This window comes from Salmo salar, chromosome 12 (assembly GCF_965601325.2).
Source record: "Salmo salar chromosome 12, fSalSal1, whole genome shotgun sequence".
Classification (NCBI taxonomy): Eukaryota; Metazoa; Chordata; class Actinopteri; order Salmoniformes; family Salmonidae; genus Salmo; species Salmo salar.
This window is the reverse complement of record NC_138302.1, coordinates 67,293,791-67,308,542: the sequence shown is the minus strand read 5'-3', so window position 1 is coordinate 67,308,542 and position 14,752 is coordinate 67,293,791. Positions and strand designations below refer to the sequence as shown.

Genomic DNA, 14,752 nt, shown 5'->3' with positions numbered 1-14,752 from the left:
GTGTTCCTTTTCCCACAGCAGGTAGTCAAATATTTCTTTGATCATGTGTGTGCAGTGAGTAGTGAAGTGCCTCTCACTCTGACTGACATGAATTCATCTCCGGTGACTACAGCAGGCTAAATACTCTGACCTCACTTTGACTAGCTCTCCATTCATTCTGATACCTCCTTCTGACTGGTATTCAGCAACTGTAAAGCCTGTATCTTATAGTTTAATATGTCATTGACACAACAAATATTTCCAATCTCAAATAATATGTTTTATTTTTGGCAGTATATAGTCAGAACATAGTGATAACATTTATCATATAAAAATAGTGACTTTGGGGATTGTCCATTGCTTAGAATGAGTGTCTGTTAGTGGCTGACCTGGTGTCAGATGTAGCTGATGATGTCATTACAGATAATAGGCTGTCTGCTGCCAGTCTTCATGAGGGCAGTGAACTGATAGAAGTCTGTGTCTAGTTCATGCAGGCCAGAGTGGGACTGGTGGAAGAAGGGGGACTGGCGTGGGGCAGGGGCCTGCACCCCTAGGGGGCAGGAGAGTCGTTTGGGGGCCATGGCTGTCCGACTCACATGTGAAGAAGAGTCTGAGGACCTCATCCTCACCCTCCCCTCTACACTCTTTGACATCCCAGCTATTTTCCGCCTCATGTTGACCAAGAAGCCAGAGATGGGCTTCAGTTCTGCTGGTTCAGGGCAGTCCGGTAGGTCCATCCAGTTCTGTATGAGGTCAGCAAAGCTGTTGTCCCCCAGTACCAGAGGTTGTCTGTTCCGTCCCCGCGTCAGCAGTGACGTGGTCCAGTCGTCTGGGTCGCTGGCCTCGAATGAGGTCCACCTCTCCAGGCAGGCGTCTGATGTGGATTTGGGCCGGACCAGGCCACTGGGAGCCTGGTTGGTTCGGAGGCAGGCAGAGGAGGAAACCCGTACGTTCCTGGTCCTCCTGAGCACCACGGCCTCGTCCTGCCAGGAGGCCTCAGAGTAGCCAGAGTCAAACTCCAGACTCTTCTCACTGCTGGGGGAGGTAAGACCCAGGCCAAGGCCCAGACCCAGCCGGCTGCCTGCATCCTCATCCTCCTCCAGAGGACTGGCCAGACAGCAGGCTGAGTCGTAGGTGCTGGCCGTACTGGCATCAGAGATGCGCAGGCGGGTACGGCGCTCCCGCTGCAGTGCCCTCTGATAGCAGGCTCGTGCCACTGCAGAGCGGTGGACCAGGGTGGGGGCAGGGGTGATGGCAGGGGCAGCAGGGGCAGCAGCAGGGCAGGTCCTTCTCAGGTGCTTCAGGTCCTGCAGGGACCTCATCATGTAGTGCATCTGGTCCCGCAGGCAATCTCCAGAGTCACGCAGACACAGCTGGGAGGGACAAGGGACGGAGTCAGACATAGGCTGGTACACACACACTATGACACATTACTATGTTTAGATAAAGAAAACACAGTCAGTGGTTGAGTGCTATTATTTTGTGGTAACAAAGATTTTCTATTAAGCCGGTGAATACAAAATCACACAACGCATGTTGTATGTCTAAATAAAGTCCAGCCTGCTGCAGATGTTTGATAGACCGAACATTCTTAATAAAGTCTGAGCTGAACTGTTTCTAATAAGCACACTGCATTTGTTGGTGGCTATAGTGGAGACCAGCTCTGTAGGGCAGGCTCAGACTTGAAGAGTGGGTGACTCCTGATAAGTTTCGACTGTCTGGAAGAGCTACGCCTCTTTTGTAAACTTGAACTCACACTGCCAAACGGACGTAAATACTCCCCTCAAACATCCATTTGAGCGGTAAACAACACCCATGCTCAAACTGTCCTGCTCTACCTGTCCTGCTCTACCTGTCCTGCTCTACCTGTCCTGCTCTACCTGCCCTGCTCCAACTGTCCTGCACCCTTCTCAGATACATAACTATCACACCACACTTGACCAGTTTTCATATGGATCCACCCACTCCAAGTTGTTTTAGCAACAACAACAAAAAGTTTCATTTTATTGTTGGACATAAAAGACTGTAAAAACACCAGCAAATCAACTCCAAGTGATTTACATTTTGGAAATCTGTTCCAAAGTATTCCCACGCATAATAGAGAGATATATGTGATCATATATAACTGTTAGCATGGTTTGAAATAATTATGTTTTAGTCAAATATTATATACGTTTGGGCTTCTTGCAGTCAATTTGCAGTCTACAAATGATTTGTAATTATGTTCAGGCCTCCTGACCATCCGCTCATGAAAAATAGTGGCTGAATCTCATTGATGATCCTTGCTCAAAGGGTGATCTGCAGGGGGATTGAGGCTTCTCTGGCACAGGATGTAGGTATAACTGTGTGTGTCTCTTTAAGAGTGAGGGATGCCTGCATATGGAAGTCAGCTGTGACACACTAAAGAGCACAAAGTCTCATTTCCTCTCCCTTTGATTCACAGGGACCAACTCTGATTGGTCCAAACCAACCAGTGAGCAGCGTCCACACTCAAAAGAACCACGTACGTACGACATTACCTCTGATTGAAAAAGGTGGCCTACAAAACACACACAAACTGATACTTCAAAAAATGGGATAGAAGAGTAAATCATGTCGTCCTGACAGAAATGTTAACTTAGTTCAAAATAAAACATTGAGAGGATCTATTAAGTCCTTTCATGACAGGGATAATACCTTTCGACAGTACCAAATAGCATTACAATACTAAGTTTCCAAAAATTTCAAAAATGTATTATACTTTAAATGTCCGGATGTCATACTAATTTCGGCCTTGACAACAGCTGATCAATTAGATTTGGGGATTCGCTACCGAATTGAACGAATAGCGGGAAACAACGCAACCACGCACAACGCATTCAAATAGTATGCGACAATTCGAAAAAGAATTGTATGGTTTAAATGCCAGAATGATATACTCATTTCGGCTCTTCATCTAGTAAAATTCCATGCAGACTTTTCCACAATGCACTGGAAGAGTTGGGCTGCGAGTGATAGGCCCTAGTTCTATTCAAGTAGACAACAACAAAACTAAGATACTTAATTGCGAAAATGCTTGAAGCTTCTGCGGTGGTGTTCAAATGTAGGCTAAGTAGTTTTTGTTCTCCTTAAAATGATCAGGAGTATTGCATCATAGGCTACATCTTTGAAAACAGTTTATTTTTTGTCAAAGTGGATTTCTGTTTTCTCACTGAAAAGTGTTTCTTGTTCTTTTGGGCTTAGTCAGAGCTTTTAAACTAAATACCACCCGCATTCAGCCCCGCCACACCTACTCAGCCAATCAGGAGCTGCTACTGCGTTGCAGCCATGGAATACTGCATACTTTTGACTAAACAGTATGTCCTAAATAGTATGTGACGATGAGTAAATAGTATGCAGTTTAAGTATGTAGTACACTAGTATGGGTATTTCGGACATGGCCACTGTACCTTTACCTTCCATACCTTTATGGGGGACTGATCTGACAGTGAGGTGAGAAATGTTTAGCAGACCAGAGGAGGAGAAACATGGAGCCCTCTGAGACACAGATTTATGTCTGACCATAGAGGTCACATCCAGTGAATGAACAGTCCTGTTCACCCCATAGTTCTCTCTTTCCTGTTCTGTCAGTGTGTGTGACCCTATGCCCTGTCACGCAGCGGTTAAGAGCCCGAACGCCTCTATTGTCCACTGAGGCATTTGGCCCTGTGCTAAGACCTTCTGCCTCTGTTTGCTTTCATCACAACAATGTTAGATAGAGCGGGAACTTGAGAATGCAGACACAACACAGGTTGTGTGGTACACTCAGACACAACACAGGTTGTGTGGTACACTCAGACACAACACAGGTTGTGTGGTACACTCAGACACAACACAGGTTGTGTGGTACACTCAGACACAACAGACACAAATTGCCTATAAAAGTCTGACTTATATAAAACATTATAATTTAGCTATAATAACCTTCCTGCAGGGACTGTTTTTTTTGTTGCCAAAATGGACGAAGTGGTAAAATCACATCTATAGTTTCAAGAGATACTGTAGACCTCCACAAAGGAAAATACCCTTTACAAGTACAGGAAATGATGATGCCCTTTCGTACAGTGAAAATGAAAAGTATATCTAACACATTAGACACCCATCTGGCTCATAGATATAGAGCACATTAACCAACTGCCATGTGTTTGTTTACCCGACTCATGGCATAGCTTACAGTGGATAGCATCCCTCTGCAGATGCATTTGGGTATCTAGTCAGACATTATGCGTAATAACGCCGTCTTTGCACAGAGCATTGTTGCCCTGCAGATGTTGCCCTTATATGCTGGTGGAATACCCCATCATTTCAGGGACTGACATTTCATTTAGTATCTTGAAATACAATTGACCTATTTCATTTTAAATATGGTAGGCCTATAGTTGATCTAATTCATTGCCATTTTACGCACAATTACAATTTCAGCAGACTGTGCATAAACCCATTTCAATGCCATTTCCCACTACTGTACTATATTGCTTGGCAGTCTAATGTATGCTTAGGTTACAGAATGTAAAAATACTTACCATTTTATTTATTTCAGAGTGATCGTCACAATTAACTCCTAAAAGAGAAAATAAGAGGAGATCAATTCCTGCAAGTTTTTGTCTAAAATACAGTAAGAGCAAAAACCATTATAATTGTAGCTAGTCTGTTAATACTCACATTTGATATGGCACGTTGCATCCAGTTTGACATGAATCCATAAAGGCTTGATATGTTCCCATAAGTAAGTCAATTTTGCGCACAGCTCTTGGTATGAATCCTCGGGACTGAAGGCGCACTGTGAAGTGGAGTGATTTTGTCTGATTCAGTTCTTTTCCAGCATGCGCTCTCCAGCCAGTTAGAGCGTTGCATCTCTGAAGCAGCCAATCCGAGTTTGAGATCTGAGCAAGTGAATTAACAAATCATCACCTCTTTACTATGCACATCTGGACATGCTGTATCATGCGCTGGACTGAATAGAAATAGATTCAGATAGTCATCGGTGGCATAAATTGCATATTTATGACCTACTTGGTCATAAAAATGTAGCCTTTCATAGAGCTATGTATTTAATAATACACAATATTAAATACATGACAGATGTGTGCAAATATTTGTGCTCTTTTTTTGTACTTAACATGCCGTTTTTATTTATTTTATCCCTAGGGCATAGGCTACTATAATTATCCTGTTGAAAAGCTGTTGAAAAATTATTACACAGTTCTGACAACTCACTTAACTATTCCTGAGATATTCACTTACTAGAAATAATTTGAATATCAAACTCATGAAAATGAATGTGCTAATTTTGATGGCAGCCATTTTTTTAATAGCCAGATAAAGTTGTCAAGGTCACACCCCTGCACATGTGATACCATTGAAAAGCCCAGAATGTCCTCTCAAAGGGAAAACATGACTTAATACAGTGGCTTTTATGGCCTCAGAGATACGGACCAAGAACTGATGTCCACTACAGAACACAAAAATGAATTGCTGGGTCTCAGGAGGATAAATGTACACCAGAAATGCTTTAGGCATCTCTGCAGCCTGGTCTCATAGACTAGACATGACAAAGTAAACGTAAATCCAGGACACAAAAATGTGTATGATAGGTTACGTTTGATATAGTTACATAAGACACAAGGTTACTTCAGGCAAAAACAAAAGTTGGGTTGTTAGTTGGGTTGGGTGTATAAAGAGAACATCTAGCAACCCAAAGGTTGTGTGTTGGAATCTCATCACGGACAACTTCAGCTAATTATCCACTTTGCAACTACTTGCTACCTTTTAGATACTTTGCAACAACTTCGCATGTTAGCAAACCCTTTAACCTAACTCCTAACCTTAACTCTAACCCATAACCCCCTAGCCTAGCTAACATTAGCGTTAGCGACCTAGCTAACGGTAGCCACAACAAATTTGAATTTGTTACATATCATACGTTTTGCTCATTGTACGAATTGCATTTTATAACATATCATACGAATTGCAATTCGTAACATATAATTTGAAATGGATGATGAACATCCACAAATGAATACATACTATATGAAACATAACATATCATACTAATTAGAGTGTCCCAGATTTACGTTTACTATGTTACATCTATGCCTGAGTCCAGGTTGGTCTCTGAGGTCACATGAGTTCAATTAGTCACAAGGATTAGTCTCTGGGAGAACCTTGAGGAACCAGCAATCCAAATGGGAAACAGTTAAATCTTTAAAATATGTGAGGCTGCATTGTGCTCTTGCTGATGATTTTTACTTGAAGGATTGCAAATATTTTACGGTATGCCAGCAAACGGACTGGTCAAAATGAAATCAGACCTGAAAACATTTTCAAATTTGCCCTATATTGTGGAGACTCCAGCAGAATGGCATCTACAGTATAAGTACATTAAATACCATACATGTAAGTGCTTTAAAGCTCCAAGTTGAAACAATAACAAATAATTTTCCATGCCCCTGTTTCAGTAAAAAGCTAAGGGATGGGGCTGGAGAAATGTAACCTCTCTCAAATTCATAGACAGAGCTATGCAAGGACTGACCATCCATGATATTCAAATGATAGTTTTAACCATGTTTTCAGGCTATATAGTGTTAGTTTACATGTCCTTTGTTTACAAACATTGGAGTAAAACAAGCTTATATTTTGGGTTCTGATGGGGTACAACGGTTGCACTAAGCTCATGAAGAATTTCTAAGCTATATTCTTCAAGAATCAATGGGCACATGTAATTAATTTACGTAGCAATGAATGTAGCAACTGCAGATTGCCCCTTTAAGTATATTGTACAGAAATCATTACTGAAATGACAGATGAATGAAATATTTGAAAATTATAGCACTTGAAGGTTGCCACAGGAATAGAATTGTATAGGTCCACATATGTCGCCATCTAGTGAGATAGATGCTGTACTGTACAGAATGCCACTGAGCAGGAGATTATCATCGACAGTCAATGTGTCTTCAGTACCCATTTGCAACATTCTTGTAATGTATTGTTATTCATGTCAGTGTTAAGGTGAGCGATGTACATTTTTGGTTCATTGTTAATTGGACAAATCTGCATTTGATAGTCTACTATTCAGATGTACACATCTCATCAACCATGATGTGACCAGACTGTGTAATGCATCACACATGGCATGTCTCAACCTGTTTCTACAACTTGTTGTTTTTTGGGGGGGACGTGAGTAGTTTATTTAGTCCATACATATTTTCCCATACAGTGCAAAATCAAATATATAACCTCGTTCTCCAGATGCCTGACAACTCTGTCCGGTAATGGTGTTTTACTAAGTAGGCCTACTTCTAATGTAGCCTACTAAAACCAGCCCCAGCTTCCTCACTGACATCTTTATAGTGCCCATGGGGCTGATTTTATAATGATGTGGCATGTGTATTATTGTGTCAATGTGAATTAAGTAATTCACAAGATGTTCCCATCTTTGCTTTTAGGGTCTTTTGTGTGTTTTTGTGAAAGGGCCTCTGCTTTCTATAAAAGGGTCCCTCTTCATAATTGAATAATGCCTCTGTCCATTAACAACTGCACACCTCAATGATAAACCTTTCTATGTACATAATAGCAGCTGTAAATGCCTCTGCCCATGCATTTTGGATCAATTATGTCTGGTTTTATCTACTTGCATTAGGCCTAAGTAATTACACTGTGCCTCTTTGAGTGTGTTTTTGACCATTACTGCATTATGACGGATTGAAATGTGAATTCATTTTAGGAACATCCAGGCATTTCCTTCTCCCTGCTTGGTTTACAAAGCATATCTAATGTGTCAGTCAGTATACATGTGTTGCTATGGAGTTTTCATGTGTTGCCCAGTCTCTTTACTCAATACAACATGTTATCAGTTCATCTTGACTTTAGGATCATAAATGTGTCAAGACCAGGCAGAGTTGATATGGTCATGTACTTTACATCTGAGGAGGGGTATGTTTGTTTGGTAACCAGGGCTGACTAGCTCTACTAGGTCTTCCCAGTTCTACACAGTCCAGATAATCAGCTTTCCCAGTTAACAACACCAGATTTAACCTCCAACTATGGGTGTCTACAATCTCCTCTGTCCACTGCTCCTAACATCTTTTTTACAGCTTCACATTTTGACCGGTGAGTTCATTAAGAACTATCTATAACATACATCTTTGAAATCAAATTTTATTGGTCACATACACGTGGTTAGCAGATGTTATTGCGAGTGTAGCGAAATGCTTGTAAAAGGACATAGCCCTCTCTGTCGACGCCATCTTACATTTTGCGTCAGTTGGAAGTATTGAAGTATCAAAGTATCGAGGAATGGGTACCCGGGCTGGTGAAAATGTGGAAGTGTCTTCATGAATCTATTCCGATGGACAAGCTGTAGATGGACATCATAACTAAAAGCCCACCTTTCTCTATCAATTGAAAATAGTACTTCTGAAACAAGTTGAGACTATTACATTTTGTATATGTAGTGGAGATGTACCATGGAACCTGATTTTATACTGCCACAGTTGTACAATGTCGTGAAGTCAAAAGTCTGATGAGATACACTTCAAATGCTTGCAACCAAATCGATCAAGTGCTCTTATTAATTCATCTTATTCTGTGCTGTTCATGGTCCAAAGGAGCGTGTGTTTCCATAGCGACTGGTGAGTTACCTGTGTTTGTTGTCAGTAAAGGAGTTTGTGTCTAACTGTGTGTCTGCAGTGCTCCCCAGTGCAATACTGTGCTGTGCTAAAGCCATTCATCTTGTATTTCTAATACCGTTGAATAAATATAATTTATTAATCCCCGTCTCGCTCTTTCTCCCTGTACAGTAGTCTATTACACCATGTATAATATGCCAGTATATCATTAGCTATGCCCTACTACACTACACATTTCTATTCAGTGCAGTGGTGTATTCTGGTACTGGTACACCCTGTATTTAGCTCAATTATTGTGTATTTTATTTAACTCCTTGTGTAACTTACTGTTTAATTTTGTATTATCTTTCAAACTCTGCATAATTGGGAAAGGTTAGTAAACAAGTATTTCACTGTAAAGTCTACACCAGTTGTATTTGACAGATGTGATAAATACAATGTGATTTGATTTGGACAGGAGCTCTGAATGTTCTGTTTAGATTTTAGAGCAGCGTGGACTATGCTGTGGCTCCCTGTAGGGTTCATAGGCCTCCCTGCCTCTGTGTCTGTATCGGAGAGCACCCGTCCCAGGAGTGTGGTGGTGGAGTTTCAGGTGCAGAGCTCCAGTCTTCTCCCCACAGTCAACATCCTCTCTGTCAACCCAGAGTTAGCAGTGTTTGAGACGCCCATCGTCAACCCTACTAACGTCTCTGGGTTCTTCAATGTCCAGGTCGGAACAGACAATTTAGTCAAATATCAGTTCTCAGGTATCTTTATTGTCATCTGCTTTTTATATTGATGAAGACGTAAACATTTTTTTTACTTTCTAACCTAACCCCAGCTTCATGTCCACAGCCCGGCTCAACCCTAGTCTCAACCCTAACCCTAGCTTCATGTCCACATCCCAGTTCAACCATAACCCTAGCTTCATGTCCACATCCCAGTTCAACCATAACCCTAGCCTCAACTACAACTACAACCCTAATCCACAACCATAACCCTAGGGTTATGTCCAGATCCCAGTTCAACCATAACCCTAGGGTTATGTCCAGATCCCAGTTCAACCATAACCCTAGGGTTATGTCCACATCCCAGTTCAACCATAACCCTAGGGTTATGTCCAGATCCCAGTTCAACCATAACCCTAGGGTTATGTCCAGATCCCAGTTCAACCATAACCCTAGGGTTATGTCCAGATCCCAGTTCAACCATAACCCTAGGGTTATGTCCAGATCCCAGTTCAACCGTAACCTCTGTTCTACACATGAACAAATGAGACATTAGTAAAGATAAATGTTTTGCATCTAATATTGTGTACATGTGTAGATAGTGTTGAACGGTTCTCTGGACTATGAGAAGGCCAGCATGGTGAGTGTTCGTCTGGGCCTGGTCACCTCATCAGGCAGTGTAGAGCAGACCTTCCATATCAGCGTGGTGGATGAGAACAACACGCCACAGTGTGAACCTCTGTTCCAGCTGCCTGGTAACACAACCTCACCTCAACCACTACACATACATTTATACACTGTTTACAAGGCTAGTACATGTTTATTACGATGTTATTACTATGTTATAAGCTCAGTGTATTGTTGAGGGACGTTGTAATGAGTAGATGGTCTGATGAGTGTTTGTGTACAGGAGTTGAGGTTCATGTCCCAGAGAACCTTCCTGTTCCTGTGACCCTCTACACTGTCCTGGCCTCCGACGCAGACCGCAATGACACACTCTCTGTAATAAACACACTACCTCCTCATTACTTTCTGATCTCAACTGTATTACTGTACCAATACATTGCCTAATCCTATTTAGTATAGGTTTAGACCGAGTGTTGATACCTGTTCTGGTTTGTGCTGCAGTTCTCTATCAGTCAGGTCTTGCCCAACTCCTCCAAAGGACAGTTCCACGTCAGTGCAGGCGGCAGCATCATCTCAAGCCAACCATTTGATTACCACACAGGGCCAAGGGTGAGGGTGTGATATTATGTATACCTTTATGTATAAAGACATGTTTAAGAAGTTTGTTTTATCAGAATGATTTCCTCCTCGTGTGACGCTGTTGAACAGGAGTTGATGCTGTCTGTGGTTGTGAGAGACAAACAGGGGGCTAACTGTACTGGGACAGTCAGGATCAAGGTGCTGAAAGTCTACAACCTTCCTCTGGATCTGCTGTGAGTTCAACGGAATGATGCCTTGCCTTCTTAATGTTTATCTATCACTCACAGTCCTAAGAGGTTTCATTTATACGGTTTATGATACAATATTGTGTTTATCAGATTTAAGTGTTAAACGTGTGGTTAACCCAGATCTCTTGTCAGTCTTGTTTCCCAGAATGTGTCCATCTTTGAGAACCAAGGACCCGAGGATATTGTAGCTATCGTCAGAGCTAACCTCACCATCCCTGATGTATTCTACACTTTTGTGAAAAATTATCCTCATTTCAAGATTGGTAGAGGTTCGGATTTTCTAATTCTTATCTCACCAATAATATGTGATGGAAATCAATGTTTTTATAATATCCTCTATGCATAAATGGCTGAATCATCATTTGAGATTTCAACGTGAAACTCAATTTTCTTTGCGTAAATCCTCGACATCAGTGAATCTGTTTCCTATACACATTTAATTGTTAGGAAACTACTACTAAATGTCACTTAAATTGGTACAGGACTCTCACTAACTGGTGCAACAAATATAGCCTCAAAATATGTTAATAAGTGAGAAACAACAATACCATGCACCCACTTGTGTTCAAAAGGTTTTTGGCGCTCCAAAAATTAGGTATGATATTGTATTCTGAATTACAGTAAATTACTGGCAGCAATTGGTTACTGTAAAATTTCAGGACATGGTTTGTAGAATTCCAAAAATACAGTATTTTACTTTATTCTGTGGTGGTACAGCATTCTCACTCATGGGTGCAACAAATATAGCCTCTTACAAGGCACAGCTTAATATGTTAATGAGCCAGAGACTCGTTGCTCGCCTGCATTTTCCCACAAAGCACCATAATTAATACTTTAAACACATTTATGGTGTTTTACTGTGCATTTTACAGTATTTTACTGTTGAAATTACATAAAGGTCTTACAATGTGCTGTAAAACAAATGTATGGTATTTTACTGTGCATTCTACGGTAATCTACTGTATACAGTTTATACAGTGTCATTCGGTCGATTAATACATCTGCTAACAGTGAAGAATTCGCCCCCGAAGTGTTGAACTGTCTCTCTTCCTGTCTCTTATCCCATCAGAGGACGGTATCATCAGAACAGCCTATAACCTGGACCTGGAGGCGGAGCGGGCCCTGGCCCACAGTGTTCTATTGGTCAGAGCCTACAGCGTGGCAGTGGAACGCTCCGCTACCGCCACTGTCACGGTCAACGTTTTGGATGTCAATGAGTTCCCACCCTTCTGCTCCCCCTCAGTGTTTGTGTAAGTAACAGGACTCTACTGGATCACTGGGCACCTGACTAAAATCAGCCTTATATTCCTTATGTATATTTTTGATAGATTACATTAAGTCATGTCTATGGCCAGGAGTTTTCCATGACCACGTTACGTAACCATGACAATAACTCCTAGAACCAGGGTCCAGACCGCAGTGTCCCAAAGCAAAGGCTGATTCAGGGAGGGGGGATGGGGGGGGGGGGTAGCATAGAGATGATATAGGGGTGTACAGTGTTCATTAGGATGCAGTCTCCTTCACTACAAATGAATGACCACCCAGTCTGTATGACCTACTTCATACCCACCATCATTATTCCTATCCGACTACAGCCTAATTATGAATGATGATATGTATTATTGGACAGAGGAACTGGGTCTGAATTACTGCTTTTAATCAGTGCAGAGAAATCCCATTTGGGTCTGGAATAAGGTGCTTATGCAGTGTGTGACGTTAATTATTCCTATACATATTAGCTCAAATAAAACAGATGTTTATAGAAATGTAGTCTAATAATCTAATTGAATTTAAACAGTTCAATAATTTCACCTTTTCTGTAAATGGTTTTGGAAACGCAAATAGACCAGAAGTTTGCCAGATTGAACACAGACTGTGTGTCCTGTTGTGTTGCAGGCTGGAGGTGTCAGAGAGCACTGAGGTGGGCAGCAGCCTGGGCTCACTGACCTGTGTTGACATTGACATCAGTAACCAGAGTGTGTCTCTCACGCTCGTCGATAACAGATTATCACTACTCAAATTCCGCCTCAAAGATGGACAGCTCCTGGTAACCATGATAATGATTTAACAATGCACAATATTTGATGTACTATTACTATTCGAGTGTATATCTTGATAAAGTGAGGGCTCGATTCAATCTGTATGGCAGAATATCACATTTAAAGGTAATTTCCCGATTGAGCCGACATACGCAGCGGTTACGGTGAATGCAGTCTCCGCGACCGCCTTTAATTGACAATCGTGCTATGAAGCCTGTCTTCAGATCTACGGGTTGAATTGAGCCCTGAATCTTTCTGCCAGGTTAACAACACTCTGAACTACGACTCTGCTGAGATGGCCACCAATAACTTCCAGTATGAGGCCACCATCTTGGCTACGGACACAGGCACCCCTCCTCTCACATGTCAGTTTACTTTGTGTGGTTCCCTGTGTGTGTCATATACACAGTACACCATCATCTAATATATGTGGCAGTTTACTTCGAAGTTATAGGATGGCAGTGTAACACCGTTTCTCTCCGTATCCAGCCCAGGTGCGTGTGCTGGTCAGTGTGACCCCAGTCAATGAACATGATCCAGTGTTTCAGACTTTGTTCTTCAGTGTCCCAGAGGGCACCAGGCCTGGTACGGCAGTGGGGACGGTGGTGGCCAGAGACACAGACTGGCCCTTTGACAACATCCGCTACTCAATCACTACAGGAGACGCCATGTTCACTATTGACCCTGAGGGAGGTGAGGCTACAGCTGAGCACACAGGGATCAGCTTAACATTCTTAGTTAACATTTAACATCCATAAATATGTTGCATCTCTCTCTCCAGGGGAGCTGTATCTGGGCGGAGAGCTGGACTTTGAGGAGCAGCAGGTGTATGTAGTGGGGGTTCAGGCTGAGGATTATGACCAGGATATGGACCGTACCAACCGCAAGAGAAGAACAGTGGACATCACCGTACAAGTGGAGGTGAGGAATGGACAGAGAGCTAAAGCACCATTGTACATGTATCTAGTACAGGATAACAGAGTACATACTTTCAGACATTTATCCATATAATACAATAGATTAAAAATGGTTTTGGATGTAAATTGTGAAAACTAATGACTGTGTATCCATTCCATCCTGTCTCTTCTCTGTCAGAACGTGAATGATAATGCTCCAGTGTGTGACCCTATCTCCTATGAGTCCACCATCTTCTCCACCTTGTCTAATAAACTCCCCATCCTCTCACTCAGCTGCGCTGATGCAGACAGCGACAGACTAACAGCTACCATCACTAACGGTACACAGTGTGTGTGTAACTGAGTGTATGTTTCAGTTTACACCAATATTCCCCACCACACTGTTAGGCTAAGTCAGCTAAAGATTTGTTGTTAATCAAAAGTATGTTTGCATGTCTGAGCACGTGTGATTTCATTCATGACAGGTGCTGCAGTGGACCGGTTTCTGATGACCGGTTTGAGTCTCGTCTCCAAAAATGTGTTCTCCTACGTGGTGGATGGGGTTTATGACCGCACCATGTTTGAAGTCACCATCTCTGTGTCCGATGGCAGGTATCACACCGAGGCTGTGGCCTACATCTACGTAGTTCCCTGGACCACTACTGTTCCTACTACTACTACTACCACCACCACTACTACAGTAAGATCAGCCTTGTAGAGACATGGTACACACCACTGTATATGAAGGAAAACCTTTTACAACAGGAGACCCATAAGAGACTGTATCCTCTCTTTGCTGTCCCTCCTCCAGGCTAAACCGCCCCAGGTGGTCACTGTGATGTCAGACTACTGGGATCCAGAGCCTTGGTTTGTTGTTGTGGTGACGGTTACCGGCGTCCTGCTCCTGCTGGTCACAAGTCTGCTCATCTGGGCCATTCTGAGCCGGTGAATTCCCCCCCGCACACACTGACCACCTATGCCCAACTCTCTCGCTCTAGACTCTCTATAAAATAGATAAAAATAAGTCTGAAG

The 14,752-nt window shown here is 42.3% G+C and overlaps 1 protein-coding gene across 1 annotated transcript; it reads right to left on the bottom strand.

The window, feature by feature from the left end:
• Positions 1–237: 237 nt before the first annotated feature.
• On the bottom strand, positions 238–4,899 carry LOC106565567 (PAK4-inhibitor inka1). The gene is made up of 3 exons (XM_014132833.2): positions 4,660–4,899; positions 4,521–4,558; positions 238–1,352 (listed from the first exon to the last, which is right to left on the bottom strand). Exons 2-3 carry the CDS (start codon positions 4,521–4,523, stop codon positions 375–377), a joined length of 981 nt encoding a protein of 326 aa, XP_013988308.1. The 5' UTR covers positions 4,524–4,558; positions 4,660–4,899; the 3' UTR covers positions 238–374.
• Positions 4,900–14,752: the final 9,853 nt, after the last annotated feature.